The sequence below is a fragment of the Gymnogyps californianus genome, chromosome 1 (genome assembly GCF_018139145.2).
Source record: "Gymnogyps californianus isolate 813 chromosome 1, ASM1813914v2, whole genome shotgun sequence".
NCBI classification, from domain to species: Eukaryota; Metazoa; Chordata; class Aves; order Accipitriformes; family Cathartidae; genus Gymnogyps; species Gymnogyps californianus.
The window spans coordinates 162,051,098-162,074,280 of NC_059471.1; the positions used below are offsets into that span (position 1 = coordinate 162,051,098).

Consider the following 23,183-nt stretch of genomic DNA (forward strand, 5'->3'; position numbering starts at 1 on the left):
TTCATTTAAGCTGCTCTGTAAATATTTATTATCACATCTCAGTGACATACAAACCATACTTACAACCACGTGCAAATGTGTACATACACAGATTTACCCACACGCAGCCACAGTCCTGAGCAGGTTAGTACAGGGACAAGAGTGATGTTCTCTTGCAGCATCCATACACAAGAGTTAAGAGGTCAAAAAGGCCTTTTCATTCCCTGGTCAGGCTATGTGTGACTCAAATGCATTCAAAGACGAAGCTGCCAGCTTTCTGTAGGCTCTGTCCCAGGCAGGCGGGCAGTGAAAGAATGGAGAAAAGCCGACAGGAGATGGACTCGACCGACGGGGTCAAGTTCAGTCTATATCCTCCCTTCCCAACCCAATCTCCTAGCCAAGTGGAGTGAAGCACTGAAGAGAGCAATGTGATTTATGCCCGGAGCAGGCCATTAAAAGATGAGTTTCCTTAGTGAGGGGGCAGATCGGAGATGGAAATGTAACTCAGAGCTGCACTTTCCTGTATGTACAGCTCTTTATCAAGTCAGTCGAACCCTAAATCAGACAGGCATGTTCAGGATACAGGGAAACAGTGCGAGGGGGAGCAGAGCAGCGTGAGGATCAATAGAGAGGAGAGCAGAGAAGAAGCGGGGCTTGAAGGAGAAATGCACAGGAGGCAAGTGGCAGGGTTTGCCGGGCACAGCACCCAAGGACGTGATGCACCTCTGTGTGTAGGATAATGCAGAGAAAGTGGGGGTGGAGGGAGGGAGAGAAGGGGAGGAAATCAAAACTGAAACAAGGGTAAGGACGAGTATAAAGAAATTCTATTGACTCTCAGATAAATACGCTGGATGGGTTTGCAAATCAATGCATCTCTGGGGCTTTTTAACAAACTGAGCAGGCTGTAACAGACCCACATCTTGTAGTGCTGGAGGAAGTCTTCAGTCACTGAAGACAGGGTCCAATTTTATTGTTTTCTGATCTCAGTGCTGTTTTTCATGTGCATTCCACAGTGTGTAATATATTGCCACGTGTTTAAATGGGTAATCAAAATAAATTTGGGAGGAAAAAAACAAACCAAAACAAAAAGAAAATTATATCCCTGTGTTAGTGTAGTATCATGGCAGGGAGCTGGGGAACACTCAAGTGCAGGAATTGTAGACCTGGTAATGCCTTGTTTTGTACCATACATTGCTTAGTCCATTTTTTTTGCGGTCACAGATCACGGGAGAAAGTCATCTTTCCCTCTCTGAACCAGTGTGCTTGATTTCACTGTTATTATAAACAAGTATTCAAAAGTCACAAATTGTATGCTTGTAGGTTGTGAGATGGGTTTAAAACCATGAGATTTGAAAAAGGAAAAGGAAAAAAAATCACAGATTATTTTTGTTTTTCCCGTGGCTTTCAGACCTTTAGACCTGTGACCCAGATCTTGTAGTCCTCTTTTTTTTCCACCATAGTAGTGAGGAATAGAAACAACTTCTTTTTTTTTTTTATTGTGATCCGAGATTGTCAAGTCATAGCAAGATTTCACACCTGAAGGTTTATGCCACGCATCCCAAGACTCCCGATAAAAAAATCACAAGAGTTAGCAACAGCACTTCGGAGTTTGCGTTATTGGAAGTAAAGCAAGCCTGGAAAAAAAACCAAACCAAAAACAAGTCATAAAGACACCTTCGCTGGAATCTTTATTTCTTCCTTCTCCTCTAGGGGAACCTGCACAGCCCGAATTTTAAAAATGCTCAGCGCTTTGCAGCTCCCATTGTGACAATTCTGCTGCCTGTTCAAACAAGCTCAGCCTCCAGTGTACACAGCGCCCTCGAAAGCCCAGCCACATACTTTGCTGCCTAAATGGGAGCTGAGCTGTTTTGCAAAATCTGTCCCATGGGACCTATCAAGCAATGGATACCATGGAAATGTGAGCAATAATGACAGCGTATTATGGGGTGAAAGATAATGTCATATTACACTAATGCAAATTACACTTTGTGTGTGGGCAGGGCAATTTACAACCATAACCTTAAATTTCTTGATCTTTGTGTATTTCGGGCCCAATTCTCCTCTTCACACACATTTCACCTAACGTCACGTCACTGCCTGCAGTAGAAAGAAACATGATTCATGCTAGTGACAGCAAGAGGAAATTAGCTCCCTTAAATCTTAACCAGAAGTTGCATTAACACTGTTTTACGTAATATTTTGCATTATTCTGTCCTACTTACACAGCACTAGAGATGTGTAAAGAACTTAAGGGTATTTATAGAACGGAGGCAAGTGGCTCGCAGCCACGGCACTGGAGTTACCTTTTGTCCCCGGTGTTGGGTGACCCCTGCAATTCTGAAAGAAAAGCTGGTACTGTATGTTTTTAATAGAGTTTTCACTGAAAGTGAATGCAGTCATCATAGCAGTGATAAATGGGGAAAAAATGAGATGATCAGTGAACGAACAACAGTAGCAGGTGGTAGTAGGTGTTGCTTATTAGATGTTCAGTATTAGAAAAAAGAACAGAACGACAGCAATCCCCCAGAGAGACACCTCTCTAAGAAATAATCTGACACCTGGCATCACTCTCCAAGACAAGGTTACTTAACAGCCCAAAGCTCGCAAGGCGTTAATGGGGCAAGAGAGTGAAGAAGGGTGCTCCTGACTGAGACCTTTGCCTGCGTCCGTTTCTGCTCACGTCACAGGCTGTGTGGCTACCAACTGTGCTACAGTGGCACATACTGAATGTGAGTGCCTGTGGTGGATGAGCTTTCTGTTGCTAGCCATGGACCTTAGCTGGGCTTACAGCACCCCTAATAGGGTGCAGCCTGCTGCAGAGCTGAGGTGTGTCCTTCTTTTTGGATCACAGCAAAGATTGGACCAAGGCCCCTCTTTTTCCAGAGATGTTAGCATTTAGGTGTCAAGGTAAATGCTCTGGATTTTGCCCTCATTCTTGAGGCCACTGTAACCCCGGGGGTCAGGTCTGCAATTAGGAGGCCTCATCTCTGGGCTTTCTTCTTCAAAGCACCTGGCAGCTCCACCTGGCATGGCTCTGGTTTCTCATCCCTCTGTAGGGCTGGTGAGGCTCCACCTCAGCGGGGAGGAACTATTTTGTGCACTGGGTCTTGTTCATCTTGGACAAAGCTGCGAAATATGAGAGCTCGGGACTGCTGTTTAGACCACCCATCTTCTGTGAAAGACTTGGAAAGTGCAACTATAGTCTGACCCTTCAAGCCACAGTTCATTTTTGGCATTAGTTATGATCTGGTGAGAAGATCATTTTCCATGACCTTGGTGTATATTTCTCATACCGTTCTCCAAAGGTGTTTTTTTTTTGTTGGGTTGGGGTTTTTTGGTGGTATTTTTGTTTGTTTGTTTGGTTTGGTTTTTGGGGTTTTTTTGGTGGTTTTTTTTTTTTTTTTTGCTTTTGATATCTTGATATTCTCTTTAAAAAAAATCCTTTATGAAGAGATCTTCACTACCCTGTGCTGGAAGCTGGGCCTGTTTCTCTGTGGGATTTACTGCAGGTCTCCAACAAAGAAATGTGGCAATAACTACTTGTGGTATGAGCCAGGCCAGGCCTCCATGGGACTTGTTGCTGTATACCATGCTAAAGGGAATTATAATTTTTAAGGTTGCTGACATTTCTCTATGCTAATCTCACTAGGAAGGGCCTATTTCCTTGACGTGTGTATGACATTTGATGGGCAAGTAAGAAGGAAAGCTCTGAGGGATTCAGAATATTGAGATTCAGCCCTGGCTCTGGCACCTGAGCCGCCTTCGGTGGTGTACTGAGCATTGTGGCTATGCAGCGCCCATGTGTTTGTTTTCTCATCTTCCCCCCCAAGGAAAACAGCATGTCTCGGGTTTCATTTGCACTCTCTTTTTGGCAGTTGTTTTATCTGAGTGTGTGTTGGGAGGTGTTGTAAGTGGTGTATTTTTTTCCTCCTCTTCCTTTTCTTTTTGATGCTCATGTTGCCCTGACCTGATCCATCTAAGGTAAGCGCCTTGTTCTCAGAGAGAAAAGTAGTGAGGTCTGTGCTAGTCCCTGGCTTCTGAGGGAATTGTTTCTACAGCCTCAGAGCATGCTTAAGAGAGCTCTTTCTCTTACATCAGTACACTTTAAACCTACTCTGGAGAGCTCTGTTGTCCTAGCAGGGTGAAGCTCTGACCAACAGTTTTTCCTGGAGCTTTAGTGTCTCTTTTGGCTACCTCAGGCTGAAGCTGAGGAGTACTTTGAAGGCGAGGGCTGAGGGCACTTAATGCTTGAACTTGATTCTGTATCCTAAGGGAAATCACTGCACCAAGGCAAGGCTTGATGTGCCCATGCTACTGAGAAAATGAACAACAGCTTTCTGTACTCGCTGAAGCTTTATAAGTGCTGGAAATGTCATGCTTTGATATTTTCTGTGGTCAAGCTGAGGAATGACAAAGATTTGGATAATTGGAGGTTAAGTCATCAACAGGCTGAGCGGGATGAGGTGTCTGAGCCAGTCAGAGATGCTAGAAAGCTTTGCTTGTTGGCAAGGCAAGAGTGGGGTGTTGGTGAGGAATTTAGTGGCGCTCCTAAACTATGGATCATGCTGAACAACCTGCAAGTGCAAAACCCCCAACCCCAAATGTATTCTACAAACGCACCAGCAACCTGACAGAGAAGTCAATGGAAAAGACTTTGCTTCCCTCTGAACGAGGCCAGTGTTTCATATTTGCGTCTGGGGCAGCTTTTCCTTAGCAGCAGAGCTGGCTTAAGATCTCTCGCTACCTCGTACTGTCAACTGGACCTGTTTTCCCGTAGGGTTCATTTAATCTGGGTCAGGCCAGCCATCTGGACATGCTCTCTCTTGCATTGGTGCAAAGCAGGGGGTGACGATCTGCAATGTGACTGAGGCTGGCTTTGCAGCTTGAGGAGAAGGCATCTGGAGCTGCACACCGGCTGTTCCAGCTGAGTTCCTCTTGCTTACACGTGTGTTTGCAGAAGAGGCGTCAGTTAGGAGGAATGCAGCAAAGGGAAAAAGATCTGACTGGCGAGGGAAGCTGTAGGTTATAACGATGAACTTGGCAGCGCATCTACTGTTGCACACACAGCTGATCCATTTCTCTTTGCAGTAGTTTGGCCCCACATTTTTAGCTGATGTAAATGAATGTAATGTGTGAAATGACAGCTAAGGCTCGGATCAGCAAGAGATCAGTGAGGAGGGCCGCAAGTTGGAGCACCAGCTTGCACTGTGCACACAAGCTGAGATTATTTTAACTACAGGGGTTGGCCACAAAAAAAAGATGCATCTCTCTTTGTGTGCTTTCTGCACAAATACAGTCTATCTGCTGGAATGGTTCCTCAGTTCTGAAAATTCCCGTAAAGGAGCATGCACAGGAAAATCCTGCCAACCCCATGCTAGCTGGGTGGACTGCCATGTGTCCTGGGGCAGGGAAGGAAGGAAAGAAGGCGCGCTTGGACAAGCGGCCTGGCTGAGGGACAGAATGATGCTTCAGTCTCTGCACTCTGCAAAATGTCCTGCCAGCTACAGTCACAAGTGCTGATGGGGAAGAGATTTGCTTTTGCTGTAGTTAAAATGACAATTGGTGGCTTGGCCCATGATGCAGATAAGATGGGTGCTGAGAATTATGTTCTCTTCCGTCTGGTTTACTCTAAGCAAGAGAACAATTGCCTCAAACCGCTATCTCCTTTTGACTCCACACGCATTAGCTTTGTCCCTCACTGTAGAGCTGGGGAGGACTCTAAGGCCTCAGAGGTGGGTGAGATATAATAAACCAGAAAGAACAGGGTTTCTTACCCTCTCCTGAGCCAGTCCTCCATTCAGATCACAGGGTGGTTAGTGCTAGGGAGTGAATCAGCTCAGCTGTTGGTCCTCACTCTTGGAAAGAGGCAGGCAGAGAGAAGGCAAAGTGATGGAGGGAGGCCGAGCAGGAGCCGGGGGAGGCGGTGGTAAGCTGCTGGGCACACCTGCACTGTGCAGCTGGCTCCGGCTGCCTGGAGCTTGCCTCCTCCCCACCCCTGCCCCAGCTGCTCACCGCTGCTGCCATGCTTTCCCCGGGGCTGGCACATGCTGGGTGAGTCTGCTTAGCTGTGATGGCCAGGCTAATCAGGGTTGATGGCAAGTGTCTGGAGGGAGCTACGGGTCACTGTAGCATCTGCAGAGTTTGTCAGGAAGGGCCTCTGGATGCTGCAGGGGCGAGGCAGAGGATTTGCTTTGCCCAAACCCAGGAGGGAATTCAGCGACTTTTCTTCGTCTTTTGACTTTGCTAAGCCCTCTGCTTCCCTCTGATAGCTCACTCCCCAGCACTCCTCTTGCCCTCCCACCGCTTCTCATCCATGCCACGTACTTTCCTCCTGACGTCCACTGCTGTGTTGGAGTGGTGAACGCATATCTGTTGTGCTTGTAGCTTTGCTCCCGCAGGATATCCTACCAGGAGTAGCCCTGCTGGCAAGGTCCCATTGAGCACCCTTGCCCAAGGGCATGAGTGAGCAGCAGGGAAGCATTATCTGAGCATAGTTTCATGAAGATCCTTCTTTGGATGCCCACAGCCGATGCCGTTTCATTTCCTCCTTTCCCCTGGTCTCCTCGTGAGGGTGAGTGGGAAAGAGAAAAGGCCTTTCAGAGCCCACACCTGGCACTCATGAATGTTTCATGTTTCTAGCTTTTCTTCCCCTTGAAGAGCAAAACCTTTTCATATTTGATGCCCTGGGAGCCTGTTTGGTTGCTGAATGTTGCTTCATCAATGCTCTCCCTCCCTGCTTTTCCTCCAGACTGCCCAGCCCCTCTTCCTTTCTCTTCTCAGGGAACGTCTCTTTTTTTCAAAGGCTGCTTCAGAAAAGGTCATTGTCCCTTTCATATTCCCTACTTGCTGTGAGCCAGCATGGCTTCTGCTCTGCCAATGGTAAAGGACAAACGGGGATGTGGGGAAAGGCAGCAGTGGGGAGGGAGGCTGGGAGACATGCGCACGTATGCTGTGGAGCAGTGCAGAGGCAGAGAGGAGGTGTAGGCACAGTGAGAGAAAAGTAAAGGGGCAGAGGCAGCAGAAGGTAGGAAGGAGGCAGCAGCAGGACATTGCCAAAGAGCTGGCTTTCCAGCACCTTCCAGAAGTTGTCATGCAAGATGCACCGCTGTTGCTGCGTGATGGGGGCTTGTCCGGCGAAGGCCCCTTGGAAAAGAGAGGCATCCCAGTTCTCCAGGCAGGATGCTCCCAAAGCTGCACTGACAAATATGCCTTCTGCCCATTTCCATTGCCCTGCAGCTGCTTTAGAGACCTTGTTATCTCAGCCACCAGGGTCTGCAGTAAATCATCACCCTCCATCCTTAAGTTTTCAGCCTTTCTTCCTCTTTCCCCCACACCTTGTGAGTGCTTGTGAGTGCTTGGGACTGTTTGCAACCTGCTCTAAGTCAGGCTGTGCAGACTCCAAAACAAACTGCTCTGTGGGTCCTGCCTGGGCGGGGCTCATCCCCTCTTGCCTATGAAAGCGTTCAGACACCTGGCAGTGAGGGTCCTTCCTTGGAGACCTGCAGCAGATGCCCTAGCATGGCTGCCAGACCAGCCTCTCCCTTCCTGGGTCTGCGGGACTGCAAAGCCCCAGCCACGGACAGACCCACGCAGGGCTGCCGGCTCAGGAGGGGACAGGGAGGCTGCGAGGGCTTCCCCTCAAAGTGCCCGTAGGGGCTGGCAGAGGTGCAGGAGAGGCACTGCCAAAATGCCATAGCCAGAGGACGGGGCTCAGGGACTCCGGCATGAGTATTGCAGGCAGCACAGCGCAGGCAGCAGGGGAGGCTAACAATAGAGAGAACAAAGGTATTGAGCTTGTATTTACACTGTGCCTTTCATCCTTATGGAAGTAGTAGTTGAAGTACCTCCCCTAACTGGGTGAACTCAGCAGAGGAGGTCCATTTCATGGAAAACTGATGCCTTTGGTGAAAAATGGGTTCCCAGAGCAATTGCTTTGCCGTTTAGGGCAGGAAGCAAAAGAGGCTTTGCACAAAGTGAAGTAATGGATTTGTTTTAGAGGTGGTTGGCCCATAGGAGAATTGCAATTGATGTTTGGATGGGTGTAGCTTCAGCGTTCTTGCTTTTGGAAGAGCTAATCTCATATACACAGTCAGCATCAGTGGGCAGAGAAGGATGACTCTGTTCAACTGGGAGATTTTTAAAAAATAAAAATTTGGTTTCATTTGGACTTAGAAATGGAACCTACCAATGCTGAAATTCTTTGTGATGTGGAAAAGATGCCAAGTACTGGGGCCACCTGCCTGGTGGCCACCTGCCTGGTGTGGGGCCACCTGCCAGTTCTTGGGTTATGGGCCCAGGTACCCCAGAAGGCCTCACATGGGGGTAATCGCTATGATCCTGGAGCTGTGGATAGCACAGTCCTGTACCATCAGTAGCCCCTCTGAGAGTCAGGATGGAGAACGTATGGGCAGGCAGGATGTCTCCAAGGAAAAGGCAGGCAAGTTTTGCAAGTCCCTTGTCTTCTCTTGGAACACGGACAAAATCAATTTTTGCAAATTCTGATCCAACAAGTGTGTTGTCTGTAAAATTCTGGTGGGGATATCTGTTCTGTCTGTTCTATCTGTTCTGTGTTTCAGCATAAGGGCAGTCTCATTCTTCCCATTACCTCTGCTCTGAGACGGAGCTAGCATCAATTGATCTGAAAAACATCACCCTCTCTTGCACTGCTGCTGGCACAGCTTCCTGTGTCACTTGGCTCTCCCCAGTGTACTGACCAGGACAGTTTATGGGAACTACCAAGCTCTTGCTGTGGAGCAGCGTTAATGCTGGGAACATGCTGCACTGCAGTGAGGGTGTGTGGCCTTAAAGCCAAAGTGTTGTGCAGGGTGTTGCTCCAGAGCCTGGCAGGTCACAGCGACAGGCAGCAGGGCACTGTGGCTATGCTCTTGGGCTTTGTGCGGTGACAGATCAGAAAGCTATCAGTGACTCATGGCATGTCCGCGATCCCCAGTGAGCGGCTGGAGCTCTGCCCCTGCACTGCCGAGTTACTGATGTACTGTCTAGAAACTGCCTTAACTGGTGACTAGTGGTACAGCTGGGCAGTCAGGCAAGCAGGGCTTAGCTGCCGCTCCACAGCCTGGCCTTAGAGCTAATGCCATCATTCCTTGTCCTTCACCATCCCATGTAGCCATCATTAAGCATCTTCTCCTTCCTACACATCACCTACCTGCAAATACCACTCCTGTCTCTCCCATGCCCATCTGTGCCCAAAACGCTCCCTCCTCAGCTAAACCAGTCTGATGTCCCACACCAGGCACCCTTCTCCCTCTCCCTTCAGTGTGCGTGCACCCCACGCCTGCATGCCCCCTGCAAGCACTGCTTCCCTCCCCTCTCCACGGCGTGAGCAGCCCGGGCAATAGAGATAGAATGTAATACACAGCATCGTGTGGCTGATTACTTGATGCTGGGCACACAAGGGGGATTAACTTGTGCCTCAAAGGACTGTCAGAGAATCCTAATCTTATCTTCCTCCCTCTTTCCCCTTCCACTGCCATCTGAAGTAATGAACTGGTTGTAAATACCTAATTAGCTAATTATTTGCTGGCCTACATGGAATATCTTCAGTGAAGGAACTCCCTGGGCCCCCAGGGGAGGGACCTCCGTGGAGGCGAGGAGAGACGACCGTATGAGGTGTGTGTGGGGGTCAAGGCAGTATGGTAATGCTCAGAAAGATTTCTAGACTTTTGCTATCCCTGGAGAGCAGAGGAAAAGTCATTAGCTCCATGGAGAAACAAGCCTATCCTTACCCCTACTTGTGGCTGTGTGAGCTGAAGAGCCGGGGGAGAAATAAAGCCACAGAAAGAATTCATTAGGTAATTAAAAATTAAAAAAAAAGGGTTTTGGAAACGTTTGCACTGGCCAGAGGTGCTGTGCTGACAGCATTTCGGGCTGTGCCTGCTACTGGTGTGCTCCAGCCCTGTTGGGGAGGGAGGACTAGCCAAGAGAGGAGAGTGTGGTCTCCATGACTGTCTCCTGATGATACTGTCAGTGAGAGAACCAATTTAAGCCAGTTTGTGTGTGCTGGAGAGGTTCATCCCGCTAGGCAGGCTGGCCTTGGCCTGTCGATGCAATTCTCACAGGTTGCAGCATGCAGTTGTTGAACTGGGATGAGTTCAGTCCGAGCCATCTGAGGATGGGGCCGTTGAGCTGCTGTGCACCTTTGGGACAGAGTTGTCACTTTATTGCCCTTCCGCAGGGAAGGGCGAGGGAGGAGTATCAGTCAGATAGCTGATGGTACCAAAAGTCTCATTCCCTTTTCTTCTCACTGCTGCAGGCAGAGGCCTAGGGTTAAGAGATCACGGCATCACAGCAGCTCAGCTGACTGCCTGTCAGTAGAGGTTAGGACAAGAAAGGGCAACAATCATAAATCTAGCCTGGTTTGGGCAGTAATTAATTTCTGACACTCTGCTTTTATCTTCATGTGGCTTCTTTTTGTGTGTGTGTGTGTCCATCCTAAATTTTCCTTTCCTTCTCTTTCCCTTCCTTTTGTCCCTTTCTCTTTCTCTGTCCCTTTATCCCACACTTGCTCCTTCTTGTTCTCTTCTCCCCCTGCAGGCATGCGCATCCTTGTGAACTTGCTGCTGGACACCTTGCCCATGCTGGGGAACGTCCTTCTTCTCTGCTTCTTTGTCTTCTTCATCTTCGGCATCATCGGGGTGCAGCTGTGGGCTGGGCTGCTCCGCAACCGCTGCTTCATGGAGGAGAACTTCACAATGTGAGTGGCTAGGAGATGATGTCTCCTTCCTTTCTTCCATTGAGAAGAGTCCCTTCTCTTCTCACTTCCCGGAGAGGGACATTTCTCTCTCTACTTCTCTGCTCTCTTGTCTTCTGCTGCCTGGCTCTCTGTGTACCACTTACTCCAAACGGTTGTAGGGTGATAGTGTGCAGAGTGTTGGCCACGTCTTCCAGTGGAAAGGGAGGGAGGGCAAAGGCAGCTGTTTTTAGTCTGCTTTCGCAGTCCACAGATGCCTGGATTCATTTGGATTTGACCAAGGCACAGGTTAGCATAGCTGCCTCCTCTAGCTGTGTCCAGGGATTCAAGATGCTGCTCCTTCTCCCAGAAAGAGTTGAAAATCTGAAACATGAGCCATGCTGTCTTTCTCCTGAACTTGCTCCCTCTTCAAAAAACAACAACCAGAGGAGTCTTACAGAAAGCCATAGTGCTGCCTTATGCTTCCAGGGATGTTTTTGGCACCTCTGAGATGGAGCTGAGGTCACTGTTTGGACAGTAGTGCATTACCTCCGGAGGCTTTGGAGGGACACGGGGAAATTATTGGAAAACTTCAGGAGTAGAACTGCACATGGGAGGGGACAGAGGGCTGTTGGGAGAGGTGTCCCACAGCTGGGTTAGTAGAAGTGAGAGCATCTGAAAACGAAGAACGACTGCTCAAATGGGATAAAAAAACCATGGGGAAACATGGGCACAGTTCTGGCAAAGAGAGCCTGGAGCCATACAGGGGTCAATTACAGGTATCTGAGGTTTATTCTGGGGGGTCAGGGAGGAGCCTGCAGAGTATGGCTCTCCTCCTCCTCGGAGGCAGTGGGGTGGAAAAGCTCCTGCCTGCCGCTAGTTCTCTGATTACCCTCCTCGGGAGCGGAGCACCAGTTCCAGGGCACAGCTCCTCCTGTTGACTTTCTGGCTTTAGCAGATCTCGGGCTTTAAAATGTCTTCTTAAAACCGTATACTAATCCCTGGCGTCCTATCAGTTTAAACTGCTTAAAAAAAACTAAAGCTGTAGATCAGTTTAGACTGATTAAACAATTCTGAAGCTTTAGATCATCTCAAATTGGGGAAAAAAAAAGTGTGAAAATACGATCTGCAGAACAGCAGTGGGGTTGGAGAGTAGGAGCTGCTTAAAGCAGCCATTTACTGTGTTTATATATTCCTTGGGGAAAAACGAATGTTTAGGATGATTGTCCTTTATGTAAATCAGGGGTAGTACTACTTTAATGAGTGTAATTACATCCACGCAGAGTTGATGTAACTGAGAAGTGAATTGGGGCCACAGCCTGCAAAGTGACAGATACTAGAAAATCTTTGGCTGACCATTACTAGAGAAATGAATTCTGTAGGCACCCAGTTCACCAATGATGTGGATGCATTACGACAGATCTTTGTGGTTTAGTCCCTCTTAGTTTAGAATCAGAGACACTCTCTTTTCTTTTTCAACAACATCTGCCCTCTTCCAATGACACTTAGTGAAAAAGTCTGCATTCATGCAACATGAAAGTTGTGTATTGTAGCACTGCAAGGAATACACCAGATAAAGTTTAATGGAAAATTTTAAATCTCCACCTTTCACTTTCCTGATCATTAGCTCATCTCTAGCTAGGCAAGCACAGATGATTTTAATTATTCATGCATTTGGAAGGTGCTTGCATTATTTGGAAAAAAGTACATGAACTTGTCATGAAACATTGCACCCATAACGCTAACTGTCAAGGAGGAGTCAAAGTTAAGGTTAAGTCAATTTTAACTTTGCATTTCCTGATTTTAAGGCTTAGCTGTGCAACCTTAATTATGCATGAACTGGATTTTTTTTTTTTAGAAGTACAGAAGGTTCACTGCCAAATGTTATAAAATATGTCCATCAACGGTTACATACGTGAGCACATCACAGTAAAGCCTGATGAACTTCCTTAGTATCGCTGAATCTGATTTAGCTTTGATGCTAATGGGGAGAGTGATCAGAATGCAAATCTTTGCGTTCCAGCTTTTCTTCGTCTCCATGCAAGCAGATTGTGTAATTTGGCTTGGGGCGATCTGATGGCAGGCAAAGCTCTGAAAACTGGGGACTCACCCTGGAAATTTCATGTTTTCCAGAAACCCTGTCTTCCCTTCCCTTCCCTTCTCCTGAGGCAATAAACCTGGAAATCCCTTACCCAGTGCATCCCTATGTCAGGATGGCAGCTGGGAAACTGTCTGTTACAGGAACTTTATGACTATGGTTTTTTATCCTTGCAGACAAGGTGACATTGTCCTGCCCCCTTATTACCAACCTGAGGAAGATGATGAGATGCCCTTTATCTGCTCACTGTCAGGAGACAATGGAATTATGGGCTGTCATGAGATACCCCCACTGAAGGAGCGGGGCCATGAATGTTGTTTGGACAAGGACGATTATTATTACTACAACTCAGTCCGGCAAGAGTTCAACATCAGTGGCATGTGTGTCAACTGGAACCAGTACTACAACGTGTGCCGTACAGGCAACGCCAACCCGCACAAGGGTGCCATCAACTTTGACAACATCGGGTATGCCTGGATTGTGATATTTCAGGTAAGACCGATTTAGCCTCCTAACAAGGCTGAAGCTATTTTTCTTTTTTCCAACTCAATCTTTCTGTGCTCCTGTGATGGTTTCTGCAGGGTATAATACAGCTGCAGAGAGAAAAGGGCCTTGTAACTACTCTGGCAAGAGAGACAGAGTGCACACCATGACCTGTGTTCCTGAAGATGGGGAGAACACAGAGCTGTTCCAGGCCCTTGCTGAAATGAACTACACCCTTCAGGCTAACTTGTACCAGTTTTCCCTTCAATCTAGATCACTATAGCAAAGGAGTCTGTCTTTTTTTTTTTTTTTTTTTTTTTTTTTAATTCCCAGCACACATTGCAGACGGGAGCTAAAATCCGTGCCTTTTTTCTTTTCTGCTGGCTGTACGTGGTGTCCAGTCCAAGGGGCACAGAAATCTACTGCAGGTTTTCCCCCGCTGCGATCCAGGGAAATGAACTATTTTAATGAAATAGTCCTGCTGTGGGCTAGCATGATCTCACAGGCTTTGACAGTATGCCAGTGTCACCAAACAGTTGCACGCTGATTTCCTGGAATGGAAATTTGGCCTCCTTGAAATGAATTGTTGTTTCTCACCTTCCTTGGGTTGCAACAGCCCTGCCAGTATCTGCCTCTATACACTGAGGAGTGAACTCTGGAAGCCCGCTTCCCTCCTATTTCTCTTCTTGTTGTTTGTCTTTGCAGGTGATCACACTGGAAGGGTGGGTGGAGATCATGTACTACGTGATGGATGCCCATTCCTTCTACAATTTTATCTACTTTATCTTGCTGATAATTGTAAGTATAAGACTTGATGACTGTCAGCATTGCAAGCTAAGAGCCTACAAAAAACAGGTGTTAGGTCAACACAGATACTGGGGAAGCAAACTGCTTTACCTGGATTTCTTCCAGGAATCTCAGGAACCTAGCTAGTTGATTTTCACCAAGAGTAGGTGGCAGGATCACATAGTTGTCAGCCAGGTTATTCTCTTTCACTCAAAAAATATGCTCGGGATTGATTCCTAGAGATATACATACCCAGTGTAGGATAATGTTCTCATCTGCAGATCTCTCAAAGTAAATTCCGCAAACCAGCAGGCCCAAAAGCACATAAAACCATTTCTGCATCTGCCCACCTACTTGGTCTCTTTATACATTTTAAGCTCTTGAGTCATTCTTGAGCCATGTTTTATGGCTTTTGGCAGCACCTGGATTTCTCAGGTTCAGGGTCTCATATTCAGATTTTGTCAGATTCAGGGTCTGTCACACTGAATTGCTTCCTCACCGTGAACAAAAAGGAGCTGCTGCTCCGAAAGCGTCAGCAGTCCAACATAAACTGGCTGTGTGAGATCACTTGTGGCTGGCGGGGATGGAAAGAGAGAAGTGTGTCCATGATGAGAACTTAATAAGCAGTTTATAAGCCCTGTGGATTTATACAAATGAAGTTTGAAGGTTGCTTTGCTGTAAGGATGTTTGTTGTGCCTGGAAAGAGAAGTGCCATTGCCTCTTCTATTCCTCAAGCCTCCCACATGTAAATGCATTTTCTTGGAAGGAATATCATGTTTCTAACAAGGAAGGATTTTGGTTTTATGAAGACTCTTGCACTTTTCCCACATGGGGACCTGTCGTGGTTTAACCCCAGCCGGCAACTAAGCACCACGCAGCCGCTCGCTCACTCCCCCCCACCCCTGGGATGGGGGAGAGAATCAGAAAAAAAACCCTCATGAGCTGAGATAAAGACAGTTTAATAGGACAGAAAGGAATGAAAAACAATGATAATGATAATAATAATATGACAATAGCAATACTAAAAGAATTAAACTATACAAAGCAAGTGGTGCACAATGCAATTGCTCACCACTCATTGACCAATGCCCAGTTAGTTCCCGAGCCGTGATCCCCCCTCCCAGCCAACTCCCCCAGTTTATATACTGGGCATGATGTCATATGGTATGGAATAGCTCTTTGGCCAGTTTGGGTCAGCTGTCCTGGCTGTGTCCCCTCCCAGCTTCTTGTGCCCCTCCAGCCTTCTTGCTGGCGGGGCACGAGAAGCTGAGAAATCCTTGACTTAGTATAAACACTGCTTAGCAACAACTAAAAACATCAGTGTGTTATCAACATTCTTTTCCTACTAAATCCAAAACACAGCACTATACCAGCTACTAGGAAGAAAATTAACTCTGTCCTAGCTGAAACCAGGACAGGACCAAAGTCAAGAGTAGAAGGGAAAGACATAGGATTGATTATGGTAAGTATAAAATCTGTACGTGGTAGGTGCAATTTAGTTCTAGGTCACTTAGCCAGTAAGGACCTCAGTGTGTATTTCCAAGGCCTATATGCATTTGGATGGGCTGCTGAATGGACCTGGCTAAGACTCTGCTCTTCACCTACTGCTTGTCCTATGTGGCCATGCCCTCCTAGAAATAGGATCTCTAGAAGCAGTCACCCAGTAACATTAACAGACTTACCTGGCACAGGATCTAGTTTAAAATCAAATTGACATGGAGTGACTTGAGAGCAAACAAACCTTAATCCAGTTTCTGGGAGAAATTCTGCAGCTTGTACCTATGGGGAGTGGCACAAAAAAAAAATCTACTGGTCCATTCAGGTCAGAGAACTTACAAAGAAGCTGAATCTTCATGGTATCCTTGACTTCTCCCTGCCTTCTGGCCTTCTACCATCACAAGGGAAAGACAAGGAGAGAAAAACAGAAAGATGACCTACTCCCTGTGGGCTGAAGCATGAGCCAGGACAGTAGAGGTGAAATACACCTTAAGGAATGCTGCTTTTACTTTGACTGGAGAGTCCCAAGGAGAGACAGTGCAGAGGTATGATTGCACAGGATGGGGGGGGGGGAGTTCCCCCCAGCTCTGTGCCTAAAGGCAAGCTGAACATCCAATGCTTTTTGTGAGTTCAGAAAACAATTATTTCCCATAAAGTTTGTTTAGATCTCCCACCATGCAATAGATATTGTCGTGGTTTAACCCCAGTCAGAAGCCAAGCACCACACAGATGCTCCCTCGCTCGCTGTCCCCCTCCCCCTGCTCCCGGTGGGATGGGGAGGAGAATCGGGAAAGAAGGCAGAACTCATGGGTTGAGATAAGAACAGTTTAATAACTAAAGTAAAATATAAAATTAACAATAATAATAATGAAATATAATAATACTAATACTACTACTAATAATAGTAATGAAAAGGAATATAAAAAAAAGGGGGGGAAAGGAAAAAAAACCCAGTGATGCACAATGCAATTGCTCACCACCCGCTGACTGATGCCAGAGCCGCGATCCGCACCTTCCGGCCAACTCCCCCAGTTTATATACTGGAAATTTGGGGATCAAACCCGCGACCTTTTTGCGTTATTAGCACCACGCTCTAACCAACTGAGCTAACCACTGGGCATGACGTTCCGTGGTATGGAATACCCCTTTGGCTAGTTCAGGTCAGCTGCCCCGGCTATGCTCCCTCCCAGCTTCTTGTACACCTGCTTGCTGGCAGAGCATGGGAAACTGAAAAGTCCTTAACTTAAGATAAGCGCTACTTAGCAACAACTAAAACATCAGAGTGTTATCAACATTATTCTCACACTAAATCCAAAACACAGCACAGTACCAGCTACTAAGAGAGTTAACTCTGTCCCAGTTGAAACCAGGACAGATATTTAGTACCTACTTGCATTTTCACTTTGAGCAGCATGGCCAGAATACCCAGATTTGTACAATGTGCAGTTTGGGACAGAATTTACTCCCTGTCTCAGACACAGTGTCTCCCAGAGCCAGGAAGGACTGTGCAGAGTCAGTGTTTAACCATTGGGGTGGGCATGCCCATCTCCTGCGGGCCAGTTCCAAAACCTGCCCCTGACCCCCTGCTCCAAACTACATAAATTCTGTCAGCATATTTTTGGTTTCTAAGCAGGAGCATCCTTCTAGTGCTGACTGACCTCATGTGGGTTCCCAGTGATTCAAACTTTGTCTCTGAATTTGCAGGCGCTGAAAACCCTCAATTAAACACTCCACCTGAGATTTTACTGCGGAGCGTCATTGACATTTCTAGACACTCCCTCCTCATTTGCAGAAGCCATGTAGGTTTATTTCCATCAAACACAGGAGCACGTGAACCTGAACCTTAGCTTACTCTGGGGGCTGCTCAGAACAAAGGAGCCATATGCTAGATGGGATATTTCCTTTGCCTTTGGCTGAGTTACACCAAGAAAGTATTTAGCCTTTCTGTTACCTTCTTTGCATGTGTAATGCATCTTTTGCAGCACATAGCAACACCACAGTGTGAGCTTGCTATCGCTTGGTTTCATTTTCTTCTCTGAGTCGTCTTATAGAAATGATGATCCCTCTTCACGTCACATGAAGCACAGTCCTTCCAGCCTTTATCCTTCCCTCCTTCTCCATGGTTGAAAGGCCTGGGTTTCTAAGCAGGATTGCTCTGACAGTCATACTTCAAGCCCTGACTCTATGCTTTTCCACATACATCCTAGCCTTGGCTCAAACTTACTCTTCGGGGGCCGGATCTCCGCAGCCTCTTCTTTAGAGCTATGCTTTCATCTACGACTCCTCCTTCCCTCACGGAGGTATCTTCAAACACCTACATAAGGGCATTACCTGATACTGCTCATCTGGCAGGAAGAAGGCTCCACCACCTGGATATATTCCCAGCACGGTGAGGACTCCTGCATAGACATGCTCCCCCAAGGGGAAGAGTGCTAGCTGACCCCAGCACTCAGAGTGGACTTGCAGAACAACCTGGTAAAAGCATTTTATGTATTCAGCAAATTGCAAATAGCTTCCCCCTCTGGCAGAGGTCAGGGAGGCAATGTGAAGGAAGGACTGCTTTCACCTCTCAGGTCACTGTTTCATTTGGGTCTTCCTGCTTGAGGTCCAGCTGTCTCTTTGTCACCTCTGCAGCTACTTGACCACTGGTATGGCTCCTGGACTAGAGAAAGCTCTTCTGAACTCTCAGGCTGGTATCCACATTACAGCACTTAGTGGCCTCCTTGAAGTGCTCTGTGCTTACACATGTGGGCTTCAGAAGACAAGCTGGATATCCAGGTATAAGCAATAAAAATAATGGGCAAGTAAGTCAGCAACTCCAGCACCAGTCAGATTTTGTTAGATATTGCAGAGACAGGGATTGAACCTTGGGCTGAACAAGGCCAGGATCTGCTTAATCAAAGTACAGCTCAGTCTTAGGGCTGAACGGGACTCCTATGTTGGCGCTCTGAATCAATGGTCGTCTCCTGCCTCTGTCAGATGCTTTGTCTGACTCCATGTTAGACACTTTCGGTCTCCCCGCTCAGCTAGCTGAGATGGATCGCTCAATGACGAGCCATCTGGGACCCTTCCTGTCCTTCTGCTAGCTGGGAGGCAGTGTCAAGCTCGGCAGAGCCTTAGAGTTTATGGACTTGCCTGTCGTCTTAAGGATTAAACAAGCTCATTTGTTTTGTGTTTGATGTTCCTAGCTAAGAGGTTTAAGGATTGGGCGTTAGCTGCTATCCAGTCCTCTTACTCCTCCCCTTTTTGGTCATCTGGTGGGACATCACAGCAAACGGTGCCTGTGAGGACAGGGCTTGGTGATGTGAAACCTGAACCTCCCCTCCGGATTCAACCCCAGGCTGACCGTGTGACCCTGCTGAGGACATCTTGTTGCCCTCAGCTCTTCTGCTTGTAGCCTAGAGAGAAGGTGTTGCAAGTCTTAATCGCTTGTTGTCTGTGGAGTTGTTGGAAGTTGCAGAGTACCGGGCAGTGTCACAATTAGCGTTCCAGAAATGCGCGCACAGCTGGTGTCCAGCTCCCAACCCTGCCTCACTCAGGGCAAGCTGAGGGAGATAACTGAATGGGCAAGCCCCTGTGAGTGTCGTGCGGTGCTGAGGGGGAAGAAGGCAGGAGAGTGCATCAGAGAAGAATTTGGATTCCCAGTCATACTCTCATCAGTGAAAACATGCAAGACATCATGGACTAGGGAAGGAATCCGAACGAGGCATCGTTTTAATTTTCAAGGCCACATACAGAAGCTGAAGGGAAAATAGGCTGAAATACGGGCAGGAGGAGAGGGAAGAGAAAGGTTCAGTGATGAAGGGAAACAGAATTAGAACAGCTTTGAAGGGTGCTGAGAGGAGGAGGAAAAAAAAAAAAGCCCTTTATTTTGAGATGGTTTATTGTCCTTTTATTGTCCTTATGTTGAATCTGGTTGGGAAGGGCTTCATGTTTCAAAGGCTTATTCAGATGCTAGCATGGACACCTCCCCTTTGAAATACTGAAAGCCACTGTATTGAGCCTCTGGACAGAGCTGCTGGGCACCTGTGTGCAAGAGAAAAGGACAACCAAGGGGGCAAGCTGGTGGGGGAGTGGCAAGGGCTGTGCACTGAGGGGAAGGCTGCTTCGATAGATAAAACAAGCTGGGGTACGTGCTGAAAAAAAACCCCACCTTTTCCACGTACGAGGGTTGGGGTCAGGTTATCGCCACCTTTGCTTGCCCTCTCCCCTTTGCTGAAAGGGTTATATGGGGGAGGACACATGTGTGAAGATAAGGGCAGGACTGGATCCAGCTCTGTGTCAGAGCTGTTTGCTTGCAAAGGAGAGACAGAGAGGTGAGACTGGGTCCTGCATGGATTCATACAGGAGGAACATGGTGCGACGATGTCCCTTAGCAGGGATGCTCCCTGGTCCAGGGGAAGAAGAAATCTTGAGCTGGTGCTTCCTCTCCTCCTGGGGGCTGTCCTGCAGAGTTCGTTTCAGAGCAGTGCAGATGTGTGGTCCTTGTTCAGAGATCAGACTCTGCGTTTTATCAATGCCATATAGCCACTTACAGCTCTGCGGGGAGTAGGCACCAATCAAGGCATCATAGCTTTTGAGAATGATTTTGAACGTGGTTACCAGCCCTTTTATGTATGAAATTCTCATCAAATTGAAGCCCAGGTTTTATCCTAAGTGTAATGGATAGATCTCCTAGTGGAGATTCATCTGTAATTTCGTAATATGTAACACTGAGAGTGAGATTTTTACCTCCAGATCCCTCAGCACCAAGAAATATTTGCTCCATTTTACAGATAGGAAAACTGAGGCAAAGGAAGCTTAAAGGGAACATGCAAAGGTGTAAAATAAGCCTGGCAGACATTTTGGCTTCTGTATGGAGAATAGGAAGAACTTGGGCATTTTGTTTTTGTCATGGTTTAACCCCACTCAGCAACTAAGCACCATGCAGCAGCTTCGCCCTCCCCCCTCCCAATGGGGTGGGGAGGAGGAAAAAAAAAGGTAAAACTCGTGGGTTGAGATAAGAACAGTTTAATAACTAAAGTAAAATAAAATATACTACTAACTAATAATAATATAATAATAATTGTAATGAAAAGGAAATAACAAAAAAAAGAGAAATAAAACCCAAGAAAAGACAAGTGATGCACAATGCAATTGCTTACCACCCGCTGACCGATGCCCGAGCAGCGATCCGCACTTCCCAGCCAGCTGCCCCCCATTTATATACTGGCCATGATGTTCTATGGTATGGAATACCCCTTTGGCTAGTTCGGATCAGCTGCCCCAGCTATGCTCCCTCCCAGCTTCTTGCACACCTGCTTGCTGGCAGAGCATGGGAAACTGAAAAGTCCTTAACTTAAGATAAGCACTACTTAGCAACAACTAAAACATCAGAGTGTTATCAACAGTATTCTCACCTAAATCCAGAACACAGCACTGTACCAGCTACTAAGAAGAAAATTAACTCTATCCCAGCCGAAACCAGGACAGTTTTGTTTCTAAGAAATTGGGGGAGTGGGTTGTGGTTGGTTTTGTATTCGAAATGGAAAGCCTACCTAGGCTGGAGGACAAGTAAAATAAGAGCTAACATAATATGTCTAGTATCAGAAGAATAGAAAATGAACAAGGAAGCACTGTTTTGCCAGACTATTTAGTGTCCTTCTCAAAGTCATTAGTTTTTTTAAACTCCTCTTTGATTTCAAGAGCTCATTCATTTCAGCAAAGTGCCATCTCCCTGTATGGTGAATTAAGGTGTAAATGGTAGAAATAAATAAAATGCACCAAGAACATTAACATGTCCTCCAAGAGTTGAAGACCATAAATGACAGTGCATGGTTTTTCCAGTAGTAAAAGAGCAAGCAGAGGAGAAAGCAACCAAACTACCAAACTAGTCCTCTGTCTCCCATCTTGTGTTTAACACAAAGGAGAGGGAAAGAAAAAGTCCGGTTTTCATCAAACCCTTTGTAGGTAACTTCTAAGTGACTTGCTAAAGGTCCCAAAGCCTGCCAAAAGAGCCAGAAGTCAGGCTTGTGTTTCCTGAATTTCAGTTCAGAGCTCTAAATTCTGCATGGAAATGACATCAAGTGAGTTCTCAAAAACAAGCTCAGCCAGCCCTGGCTTTCTCTGAAATCCTACCTCCATACGCAGACTAGTTCCTGTTGCTCTGTCCGCCTCCAGTCACTTTCCCCTCCTCTCTCCTCTTACATTCCCCCTCCCGCATCTTATTCCTCATGCTGACGTTGGTGGTCCCTTCTTCTCCTTTGCTACTAGGTGGGCTCCTTCTTCATGATTAACCTATGCCTGGTGGTCATCGCTACACAGTTCTCAGAGACCAAGCAGCGGGAGCACCAGCTGATGCAGGAACAGAGGGCCCGATATCTCTCCTCCAGCACTGTTGCTAGCTACATGGAGCCAGGAGACTGCTACGAGGAGATTTTCCAATACGTCTGCCACATCGTGCGCAAAGCCAAACGCCGCACCCTTGGGCTGTACAACAGCATACAGAGCCGGCGCCAGGGCCACATGGAGCCGAGCGATGCCAAGCTAGGCATGAACAGGAAAAGCCAGAGGCACTACAGTAAGGATTGCACGGGTAAAGCTGGAAATGCCAATAGTGGAAATGTGAGAGTAACTGGGAGCGTGTCGTGGTTTAACCCCAGCTGGCAACTAAGCACCACACAGCCACTCACCCACTCCCCCCAGTTGGGATGGGAGAGAGAATCAGAAAAGTAAAAGTGAGAAAACTCGTGGGATGAGTTTTATAGCGCCATACTAGCTACTATGAAGAAAATTAACTCTACCCCAGCCACAACCAGCACATTCTCCACTACTTATTCCATACCATTTACATCATACTCAGGTCCCACACTATCCAATACATTCTCATTACCTACCACTTCACTTCCCATCCTTTGATATAATACACAGATATCATTCCCCTAGTCTAGGGACTACCTCTGTAAAATGTTCACAGATGTCCACAAAATGTCCACTGAGTTCATTTAGTCCATGACTTTGGGCTCCATCTGTTATGGCGGTCACTCAGGACAGGAGAGGTGGTGTGTTGCGTGGAGTCACTGGGCACCAAAGCCAGCTCAGGTTGGGTCACTGCTGTACTTACACTGCTTCTTGTAAGGCTTCTCCTCCATTGGTTCAGGTGGTTCCTGCTATAGTAATTCCCGTAACATGCAACTCAAATCATGGGTTACAACAATTTAAAGGTATTTCCATTACAACCTCCACCTCTGGTCCCTTTGGACCAGACCATCAGGTTTAACATTGCAGTGAACTCCTCCCCTTGCCCATGCTCCAGCTTGGACTTATCCACAGACTGCAGTCCCTTAGGGTTGTACATGCTCCAAGTTGGAGCCTTATCTATGAGCTACAGTCTTGTCGGGGTATACCTGCTGCGGCATAGACTTATCCACAGCCACAGTTGCTTTGAGGTGCACCTGTTCCAGTATAGCCTTCTCCATGGGCCACAATGCCTTCAGAGATATACCTGCTCTGGCATGGCCTTAGCTAGAGCCACAGTCCCTTCAGAAGTAAACCTGCTCCAACATGGTGTTACCCATGGCTGCAGTCCCTCCAGGGGTGTACCTGCTCTGTCATGGGCTTATCCATGGCCACACACTTTGAGGTGCTTCAGCATGACCTCATGCACAGCCA

At 47.2% G+C, this 23,183-nt stretch overlaps 1 protein-coding gene across 1 annotated transcript in view; it reads left to right on the top strand.

Moving 5' to 3' along the window:
• Nucleotides 1-23,183, top strand: part of CACNA1I (calcium voltage-gated channel subunit alpha1 I) — a 166,306-nt gene that overhangs the window by 97,432 nt on the left and 45,691 nt on the right. Inside the window, exons 5-8 of the mRNA XM_050892893.1 lie at nt 10,534-10,693; nt 12,944-13,259; nt 13,956-14,048; nt 21,786-22,092. Of these exons, the coding sequence (XP_050748850.1) occupies nt 10,534-10,693; nt 12,944-13,259; nt 13,956-14,048; nt 21,786-22,092 (876 nt within the window). The remainder of the gene's footprint in view (nt 1-10,533; nt 10,694-12,943; nt 13,260-13,955; nt 14,049-21,785; nt 22,093-23,183) is intronic.